The sequence below is a fragment of the Thalassophryne amazonica genome, chromosome 4, assembly GCF_902500255.1.
Source record: "Thalassophryne amazonica chromosome 4, fThaAma1.1, whole genome shotgun sequence".
NCBI classification, from domain to species: domain Eukaryota; kingdom Metazoa; phylum Chordata; class Actinopteri; order Batrachoidiformes; family Batrachoididae; genus Thalassophryne; species Thalassophryne amazonica.
Window position 1 is genome coordinate 22543508 of NC_047106.1, and position 11379 is coordinate 22554886.

The window sequence follows — 11379 nt, forward strand, 5'->3', positions numbered from 1 at the left end:
GTTTGGGACTGAGTGGCTGTGTTGCTGAGGCTGTCAGGACCTCACCCTGATCACCTGCAACTCGTCAGGACTCACAGCTGTGGTGCATCTGGATGGATTGGAACATGTTGGCATTTAAGACTGGAGTGCACAGAGTGTATTTGCCAGAGACTCGACCTTGTGACCAGACGGGTGAGATCGTCGTCTCGGGAGCCATCTCATCAGCAGCGGATGCTGAGAACGTCCAGGTTTGATGCACAATCTGTGAAAGAGGAGGGGGTGAGGTCTCACGCTCGTCAGCACACTTCCTGAGGTACGTTAGATTTTGTGACTAACAGTTATACAGTCAGTAAATGTGGTGTCCCTCACACCTTATTATATTGAGCTGTACGTTAGTCATGTATCGGCTTCCACTGCAGTGGAGTTTTGTGAACGGGATGTTCCATGCCTGCAGGTTGGGAAGCTGATCAGTAATCAAGCCAGGAAGTGTTTGCTGTTTGTACACCTTTAAGTGTTCTGTGTGTAGAGTGTGGACTCACATAATGGTTCCTTCTTTCACAGACTCGGTTGTTGCGGCCACCTGGGGGGTGTCGGCGGGGTCCTTGGGTCCGAAACAGCTTCTGGCTCCGGACCGTTAGCGCTGCTGGGAGCGCACCACGCCAGGCCGCACCTTTTATTATATTATCACTGTTATGTATTAAATTCAGTTATCCTTTGAACCGTGCTCTGCTTATTTCATACTGGGTCCTTCAAACGCTGGTCGGTTCTCCGAGCTGCGTCCGACACATAACAGACAGCCTGTGATTCTCGCATGTTTACATAAAATAAGCGCAATAACAATGTCTAAAAACCCAGAGAATATATTCACAAGAGTTTTAGGCACAATATAAAAATAGTTTTATGTTGCGATGTTAATGGTGTTGTCTGTGTGCAGCGGTTAAAGTGCAGCGTGATCAGAGCATCACAATGCAGTTCTCAATGTTACTGAGATCTCGCAGCGCAGCAACCTCTTCGAACTTTTGCGGGATTTGAAACGTCAATAGGGTGAATAGCCAACATTTATGTGTCAAGACAATATTGAGTGCACGTGTGCACAACATAATAAAACATGCGCACAATATAATAAAATGAGTGCACAATATAATAAAATGAGCGCACATTCTCTCCACATGTAAAACATTTTGCAATGACACTTCCAGGGCTCCGTAAAAATGCCTGTTTTTACAAATAAAAAAATGGTGTTGGGAAAGTGTAGTGACATGGACCCACAACAGGGGGCGTAAATGAACGGACAATGAAAGAGTCGAATATGAACACTTTACTGTTGTGAATGAGCACAACCACAATACAGAGGAATGTGAAATTTTGCAAATAGTCAATCACAAGGGTGACGTGTGGGCAGGCTCGAGGATAGAAGACGTCTGTCCTGAGAAGAACCGGAACCACACGATTTCCTCCGCCACCGAACCCAGAGAATACTGGAGCCGCCAAGTCCCGAGTCCCCAGGTGGCCACCGTCTCCGAATGTCGGATCTGGTACTGCTGGCAAGGAGCAGAGACAATAAGATGTGGGTGTGTGCACACCCAGTAACAACAATGATGGAGATTCCACCTCCACCTCTAGCACACACTCGTGCAGCTCCTGTCTCAAAAACTTATCTGTTGGGGGTGTAAAGCGAAGCTGTCGCCGGTCACGCCAATCTCCAGATAGAGCACTCCGCAGGAAAACAGCTGCAAAAACGAGTTTACTAAACACAGTCAGTGATACGGCTGAGAGTATTACCTTTACAGGTCGACGATATCTCGGCAATGAGGTGGAGATGACGTCCGGGTTTTATGGAGTGAGATGATGTAGTGTAGATGAGTGACAGCTGTCAAGAGATAATGAGTGACAGCTGTCACCCCCGGCTGTGTCCGTGGCGGCAGCGCCCTCTCGTGCCTGAAGCCCGCACTTCAGGCAGGGCGCCCTCTGGTGGTGGGCCAGCAGTACCTCCTCTTCTGGCGGCCCACACAACAAATGGAATATTTTACAAAAGCACATTTATCTGTAAACACCAACACACGACACACATCACATTAACCTGTTGGTTTACATAGTGAATGACTCAACCAATCAGTGTTTAGCAGAAGAGGCACATTTTACCCAGAATCCTTTGCGATCTGTCTGTGTTTTTTACAAAACTTCAGAATTAGTGCATTATTCAACATTAAAAGATATATGTTACATTTTAACTTTGTACAAATGACAGAATTGACATTAATGGAGTTATTCTATCAGTATTCATTTTATTTATACATCAAACCATAAGTCAGCATGGCTTTATTTTCGAAGACCTCCGCCTGACCGGAGCGTTGTGATTGGGTAGAGAGCTGGGCTTTGTGGCTGCTGTCAGTTTGCGTCTGTGCTGGAAGCCATGTAGTCAACAAGAGCTTCCAGCAGGGGGCAAGATGTTCAAAGACAGAAGTGCAGGCTCATTGTTTGGGTCTGTTGTCGCTTTTGATGCTACCAGAAGCGATCGTGGTGTCAAATTCAGTTTGTTAGTAGTTGTAAATGTACCAGAGACAATAGTGAAATTTATCGGTTATCGGTTGTCTGTAACTTCTGATACATTTTTGGGTGGTTTATCGTTTTAGCTTTATCAAAGATAACTTTTCAGTTATCTGATTATCTGTTATCGAAGTTAATTTTTTGGTTATCTGTGCCCACCACTGGTCTGGAAATGAAACGTAAATGTAATTCAATCCATTTCTGCAGTCTTTCACACTAGGACTCATTCACACTATGACGTGAAGTGGCTGACGTAGCGGGTTCTCAAAAATCTCTGTGAAATGGCGTCAAAGGCGTACCCCAGTGCTCCAAATTTCTTGTCTCCAATGCAGGTTGACGTAGCCCAGCACATGACGCGGTTGTTTTGGCGGAGCTCGATGTTTGTTTGGAGAAAGTCTACTGACTCACACAGGAGTTTGTGTACCTTCCGCTGTCAGAGGGCAAGCGCATCTGTAGCACACCCCTCAGAGCAGTCGCAGATCTCACCGTCAACTCGGACATATAAAGTCAACAAAATTCTTCGATTGCGTCTCTTGCTACTGGTGCATCATCAAAACAGGTTTAATATTTTCCTTCACATTTCGTCATATTTCTTCATACCCAAGTGATCCAAAGGAGGTGGTGCACCCCAGAGATATACGAGATCGGTTCGAGCCTGCCCCTGAGTGGATTGCAACCCCACCATCTTGAAAGGTTGAAGCACTGCAGCTGTCAGTGGAAAATGCATGCTCTGTGCTTGTAATCACTGTCGATTCTCTGGCCGACTTCTCCACCGTTATTTACATGGACAAAATGTGAAAACTTGTGCTTAGGTCAATTCAGATACGTAGATTCAATTTATGGTGGACGCGATTGGCTGGGGGCTGCGGTCCAGCACGGGATGATTTTGCTCTAATCCTTCGCTGTCAAAGCACAGAGAGAGAAAAAAAGAGGAATCAGCCAGAGAGTTGACTGATGACATGAGTTTTGTATTGACTGGAGCTGAACTTTACGCTCCATTCACAGCCTTATAGGGAGAAAGGATCAACAGTTTTGATGAATCTGACTTCAGAATCGAATCTATGTACACTCAACAAAAATATAAACGCAACACTTTTGGTTTTGCTCCCATTTTGTATGAGATGAATTCAAAGATCTAAAACTTTTTCCACATACACAATATCACCATTTCCCTCAAATATTATTCACAAACCAGTCTAAATCTGTGATAGTGAGCACTTCTCCTTTGCTGAGATAATCCATCCCACCTCACAGGTGTGCCATATCAAGATGCTGATTAGACACCATGATTAGTGCACAGGTGTGCCTTAGACTGCCCACAATAAAAGGCCACTCTGAAAGGTGCAGTTTTATCACACAGCACAATGCCACAGATGTCGCAAGATTTGAGGGAGCGTGCAGTTGGCATGCTGACAGCAGGAATGTCAACCAGAGCTGTTGCTCGTGTATTGAATGTTCATTTCTCTACCATAAGCCGTCTCCAAAGACGTTTCAGAGAATTTGGCACAAACTGTCAGAAACCGTCTCAGGGAAGCTCATCTGCATGCTCGTCGTCCTCATCGGGGTCTCGACCTGACTCCAGTTCGTCGTCGTAACCGACTTGAGTGGGCAAATGCTCACATTCGCTGGTGTTTGGCACGTTGGAGAGGTGTTCTCTTCACTGATGAATCCCGGTTCACCAGGGCAGATGGCAGACAGCGTGTGTGGCGTCGTGTGGGTGAGCAGTTTTCTGATGTCAATGTTGTGGATAGAGTGGCCCATGGTGACGGTGGAGTTATGGTATGGGCAGGCGTCTGTTATGGACGAAGAACACAGGTGCATTTTATTGATGGCATTTTGAATGCACAGAGATACCGTGACGAGATCCTGAGGCCCATTGTTGTGCCATACATCCAAGAACATCACCTCATGTTGCAGCAGGATAATGCACGGCCCCATGTTGCAAGGATCTGTACACAATTCTTGGAAGCTGAAAATGTCCCAGTTCTTGCATGGCCGGCATACTCACGAGACATGTCACCCATTGAGCATGTTTGGGATGCTCTGGACCGGCGTATACGACAGCGTGTACCAGTTCCTGCCCATATCCAGCAACTTCGCACAGCCATTGAAGAGGAGTGGACCAACATTCCACAGGCCACAATTGACAACCTGATCAACTCTATGCGAAGGAGATGTGTTGCACTGCTTGAGGCAAATGGTGGTCACACCAGATACTGACTGGTATCCCCCCCCAATAAAACAAAACTGCACCTTTCAAAGTGGCCTTTTATTGTGGGCAGTCTAAGGCACACCTGTGCACTAATCATGGTGTCTAATCAGCATCTTGATATGGCACACCTGTGAGGTGGGATGGATTATCTCAGCAAAGGAGAAGTGCTCACTATCACAGATTTATACTGGTTTGTGAACAATATTTGAGGGAAATGGTGATATTGTGTATGTGGAAAAAGTTTTAGATCTTTGAGTTCATCTCATACAAAATGGGAGCAAAACCACAAGTGTTGCGTTTATATTTTTGTTGAGTGTATATGAATTGACCTAAGCACACGTTTTCACGTCTTAAATGTAAATAACGGGGGAGAAGTCGGTTACAAGCGCAGCGCATGCATTTTTCACTGATAGCGAGAGACAGATGCAGCGCTTCAACCTTTCAAGATGGTGGGGCCACAACCTACTTGGGGCAGGCCTTTTACACAGGTCTTGCCTATCTAGTAAATCTGTGGTGCATCCAGGTAAAGCCTCTGACGTTGGTTAGCTGAGGTGCATGGAGCAGTAACGCGTACTCATGCAGGTGATGTAGCAAAAGTGGAGCTCAACTCTTGCCGACATTTTAGTGAGAGATTTTAAGCATGTTCGAATTTTTTTCCGGGAATACGGCGAACATCAGCATTGCCTGACTGACCAATTTAGTACTGACAGATTGTGGTGAACCTTGGCACTAGTCAACGATTCAGTTAAATTTATTTCATTTATATAGCGCCAAATCACAGCAAAGTTGCCTCAAGGCGCTTCACACAAGTCAGGTATAACCTTAACAACCCCCAGAGCAACCACACAGGTGACAGTAGTAAGAAAAAACTCACTCTGATGGCTTGAGGAAGAAACCTCAAGCAGACCAGAGTCAAAGGGGTGACCCTCTGCTTGGGCCATACTACCGACACACAACGATAAGCAACTTTTCACTTTCACTCAGCAAATGCTGAGCTAATCGTCAGAGTGTGAATGGACCATAAAGATGCAGTCATCTCGGTGTATGTAAACCTTTGACCCACTGAAACTCTGCCATAGTGTAAATAAAATTGACTTATCACGTGTGTTTTTTGGGTAAAAAATGGAATTGTGCCGTGGGGAGAATTTAATTGATGTGTTGCCTGTGACTCTGCCTCTTGAGTGATGTTACTGTAAATAGTATCACAGCTGCAAAACACGTCATCAGACATGTTGGATCATTTCCCCTGACTCCATACCTCTCAAGACAGGAATTGGAGCCCAAATGCAAAGTAGCCAAAGCACAAGTAGTAAGTGCAAAAACAAGATATTTAATCAGTCCAAAAAAAGGTAATAATGCAATAAATCAGAGCGTCAAAATTGCAAAGGAGAAAAACTCTAGAAATACTATAAGTGTTCATGAACAAAGTTAGACAAGCAAAAAGACAAAAATACAGAAAAAGGCAAATGAGGTAATAAATGCAACAAAAGCCAACTGCCAAAAAGGTGACAGTGAAGTAACTTACAAAATGAAGAATAACCCTCGTAGACTGACAGGACGCGTGGCGGAAGAACTCAGGTACGACATACAGTCGACCAGCAACAAGCAGAAATCAAGATGTGACTTATAGAACCGACAAATTACAGACGACCGGAACTAAAGAAGAACGTGAGAAAAATAAGTGCGAGCACATGAGACAAAGCAGACAACCTGTGTGGAAAAAAATAATACCAGAACAAGAACTAGAAGGACTCGGAGAGTGCAAACCTCCACCAAGGCCATGGGGTCACTGACGCCATAACATCTACACGCCGTGGAATCATTAAACCTAAAAAAGTCTAACAATGATGTTTGCTCAGTAGTAAAAAAAAGTTTCATCTGCTGTGACTGAATAGCATGTATCCTTAGCGCTTGGCATCACAGTTTATTGCAACTTGCACCTTTCCCAGAGGCTACTGTAATCTGAGCACTGATATTGATATTGCATGTGCTTATAGACAAAAACAAATAAGAGACAAAATTCAATTTATTATTCAACTAAACTGCAAATATATTAATTTTTTAACATTTATGAAACACTTCTCTAAACAAGGCCATAGGGTCACTGACCCTAAAGAGATTCCCTCCTTGGCACAGTGATCGATTTCTTTTTGTCTCTTTCTCTAAAATTGTATATAATAATCATTAGATTATTAATGTATAAACAAAAATAAATTTAAGAAATTTTACAATTTGAAAACAAATGCACCCGAACGTGATGACAGCTGCAACTGCTTAATGCTAACTTTTAACATTGAAAATGCCATAGACATGCTAATGCGTTAGCATCGGGATCCGGATCGTGATCGGATCACCACTAAAATTTAATCACTTGTTCCTCTTGTCATTTTCAACCACCACAAAATTTCTATTAACAAAAATAAATTTAAGAAATATTACAATTTGAAAACAAATGCACCCGAACGTGATGACAGCTGCAACTGCTTAATGCTAACTTTTAACAATGAAAATGCCATAGCCATGCTAACGCATTAGCATTGGGATCCGGATCCGGATCACCACTAAAATTTAATCACTTGTTCCTCTTGTCATTTCCAACCACTCCACAAAATTTCTATAAACAAAAATAAATTTAAGAAATATTACAATTTGAAAACAAATGCACCCGAACGTGATGACAGCTGCAACTGCTTAATGCTAACTTTTAACAATGAAAATGCCATAGCCATGCTAACGCATTAGCATTGGGATCCGGATCCGGATCACCACTCAAATTTAATCACTTGTTCCTCTTGTCATTTCCAACCACTCCACAAAATTTCTATAAACAAAAATAAATTTAAGAAATATTACAATTTGAAAACAAATGCACCCGAACGTGATGACAGCTGCAACTGCTTAATGCTAACTTTTAACAATGAAAATGCCATAGCCATGCTAACGCATTAGCATTGGGATCCGGATCCGGATCACCACTAAAATTTAATCACTTGTTCCTCTTGTCATTTCCAACCACTCCACAAAATTTCTATAAACAAAAATAAATTTAAGAAATATTACAATTTGAAAACAAATGCACCCGAACGTGATGACAGCTGCAACTGCTTAATGCTAACTTTTAACATTGAAAATGCCATAGACATGCTAACACGTTAGCATTGGGATCCGGATCGGATTAATCACTTGTTCCTCTTGTCATTTCCAACCACTCCACAAAATTTCATCAAAATCCATTCAAAACCTTTTGAGTTATCCTGCTGACAGACAGACAAACAAACGCGACCAAAAACATAACCTCCTTGGCGGAGATAATAAACTGATAGAACAGAAATACAATAACTGCAATGATGGGAAAAATTAAAAGACATGAAAAGCAGGAAAATCGGCATGAGGGGTGAACAGCCCTCCCTGTAGCTGTCAGATAATCTAACCCGACAACCGGCCCTGATTTAGGCCAGATACTGGCCTCTCTCTCCGAGCCTGTGATTGGTTGGCGGCCGAGATGCTAATGTCAGCCCATGCGTCAGCCTCACGTTGATGTGGCGGGATCGCTGCTCTCCTATTGGTCGTTTAGGAGAAGGAATTCTCACGTCAAAATGGAGGCCAGTATCCGGCCCAATTCATAGCCGGGCCAGTTGTCAGGCTGTCAGATAACCCCGCCTCGCTGTCGAGCGTTACCCTGACAAGATACAGTAACAGAAACAGACAGTAAGAACCAAGATGATGAGACCACTCGAGCACACACACACACACAGGTCAGGTGTGACGCAGACATTACTAAAAACCCCAGAACCAGCAGACATCATGACAATTCCTGGCACTGACCCTCCTTTGTTTGTTTCAGACTGGAGCGTCGCTGCTGCTAAGGTCTATGACCCACATACTGATATCTGCTGTGATGGTGTTCTATCTGAGAGGAAGCCCTGGATGGATAAAGTAATGTCCCCTTTAGGCTAAAGACACATTACATTTATTTGTGCAAGAAGAAAAGCTGTTCTTTTCTGAGCCCGTTGCTTCACCAAGTAATCATTTGGTGATATTCTTTTCTTGCAATGTTCAACATTTTTTCTGTATTTTTTTTTTACTGTAGTTTTATAAGGGAACTTCCCATTAGTCCTTGTATTAAGGAGAGTATGTTGAACTTGCATTTATGGTAGGTTTACAAAAGTGTGACAATAGAAAAAAAACAAAAACATTTAATTATGGTGAATTACCAGTACTTGTTGATTTTTTTCAATTCAAGTTTTATAGACAGCAGTACAGTTAAAAGTGATTAATGGTGTATGTCAACAGAATCATATGTTTTATTTTTGTAAACTGAACAAAACTGGCTTGGGTTTGTTAGCAATTTTAAAGTATTACATTTGTTTGTGAACTTTAAAATCAGTTTGGGGTTGGAATATATGTTGTCTACTGCTCGGTTTAAGTTCGTAAGATTCGAAGAAACAACGTAGCTGCACTGGAACTATTGACATTTATTTCCAGCAATCAAAAGAAAAACCATCTCATCTCTGTTCATCCCACTCTACTTCTGCGCTGTCTGTGCTGCAGTCATAGCCTTTAATATGGCGCCTAGCGCCCCTGCAGGAAACCCTCGCTACTGCAGTCATAGAATGTCCCAGATACCACAATATACACCATCAAATATTATAAAGAGGTTAGGAGCAGTGGACCCTCCCCGTTTTGTAAAATATGAATGAAAAAGTTTGCGTCTCACTTGAAATATTAAAAAGACAGATTGCTGTGTTGCTCCAGCCTCATAGGCTGCAGTTGGAGCTCCACCCAGCTGCTGTTAATACAGTTTATAGGGTTGTCCCTGACGAACAAAAAATCCTGCAAACTTCTTCATTATCGTTCAGCTCATATGCAAAAGGATGACACAGCAGCACCCTTGGAAAGGTGCAGCGTTCACACGCGTCTCGCGTGCAAAGCGTCACTGCCAGTATAAGACCATCTGTTTAGATTTTAATCACACTTTTGTCAGGAGTCTTTGTCTTTGATTGCAAGTCTGTGCTGTAAGTCTGACTGTAATTTTATTTTATTCTTCAAGTGCTGTGGGGAGACGCCGTATGGTTTGGCTCAAAGTGGAGTTCTCTGCTGCAACAGTAAGCTACACGCCGGCGTAAATGACACGCAGCGATGTGCAGAGGCCAGCTTTGATTACGACGCAGCTACGTATACGGTTTGCTGCTCGAAGGTACACCGGCCAGCCGGGCAGCACTGCTGCGGCACAGACGTCTACGATCCTCACACTCAGATCTGCTGCAGCGGATGCAAGTGAGTCCTTCAAAATGTCAGACTTCAGTGATGTCTGGAATTTGTGTGGGTTTTTTGTTTTTGGCTTTGATAACCATCCTCCCAATGGAAACATTTACCTCAACAAATCAGCGATCACAGACATACAGACGGGTGTGGTGCAGAAAATGTCTCATTCACACTGGGTTGGAGACAGATGGGCATTCCAGCACTCAGACAGGACATATTTTGACTTCTGGAAAGACTCAAAACATGCCAAGGAATGCATTGTTGTCTGTGTTGCAGACTGAGATGCGTTTAAATTTTTTTAATTATTAACTGGGTGGTCTGCTTAACTGTGTGATCTGCTTGTCTAAGAATTTACAGAATGTACAAGTATTGGGACACTGTTTGTTTTCTCATGACGTCCACAGAACATTTATTTATTTTCATAGAGTTCTGTAGTTTAAGAGTCAAACTCTTGGTTGTTCTTTGATAATGACCTGTGATACGAACATTAAAAAAACCCTGTAGTTTATGATGTTATTAAAATGCAGAAAGGTAGCTTCAGAATTCTCATCGAGCTCTGCACAAAATTTTGTTGCACAAAATTTGGTTAACTCTCAGGGCACCATCTTGGCCGGAGGTGTAAAATAAGTGGTCCATATTTCAAATCCTATTTGGTGTGGTGATAGTGCAAAGCCAGGCACTGCAAGGCAGTGCATCTCAGAGCTGCGTTGCAGCACGCACGGCTGAACAGGCTGTTACATCCATAATAAACATGATATTACAGATACAATGACATCCCCACTTATGGGTTACATAATATACATGTAATATTGTGTTCAACGTGCCTATAACAGCCCGGTCAGGTGAGCTGCGTAGTGAGTCAGTGCATCTCAGAGCGTACTACACTGTGCATGACTGAAAGAGCTGTTACAGCTGTAATACACATCATAGAACAGTTATAACATCTAACTCATATGAAGGATTGATGTCACAACTGTATTACCAAGCCATCACAATATGAACAGAATAAATAATCACCTTTGTGCAAGGGGCGCAGGAGGCCAAACATTCAATCATCTTTATACTTATATTTTTTTCCAGTTTTTCCAGTATTTTTTTTTTGACAGTTTTGTGTTAGAAATCAATACATATGGATTAGTAACGTAATACAGCGACATAGTAGCCACCAAGGCTGTATCCATGTGAAATTGGAGGCCTCCTGCAATTTTTTTTCTGGGCTTCCTATGCCTTTCAGACCAGCAGGAATAGCAGCTGATTACACCGCTGTGCACGCATGAGGCTGGATCATTTGATGGCCCACTGCACGTGTGTGTGCTCATAACAGCTGATCACACCACTGCGCCTGCATGAGGCAGGATCATCTGATCGGTCTGCTT

General features: G+C 43.0%; 1 protein-coding gene across 1 annotated transcript in view; it reads left to right on the plus strand.

Annotated features, from left to right (window-relative positions):
* Nucleotides 1-8695, plus strand: part of si:ch211-195m9.3 (galaxin) — an 86995-nt gene extending 78300 nt beyond the window's left edge. The window contains exon 8 of the mRNA XM_034168722.1: nucleotides 8583-8695. Coding sequence (XP_034024613.1) covers nucleotides 8583-8695 — 113 coding nt within the window. The remainder of the gene's footprint in view (nucleotides 1-8582) is intronic.
* Nucleotides 8696-11379: the final 2684 nt, after the last annotated feature.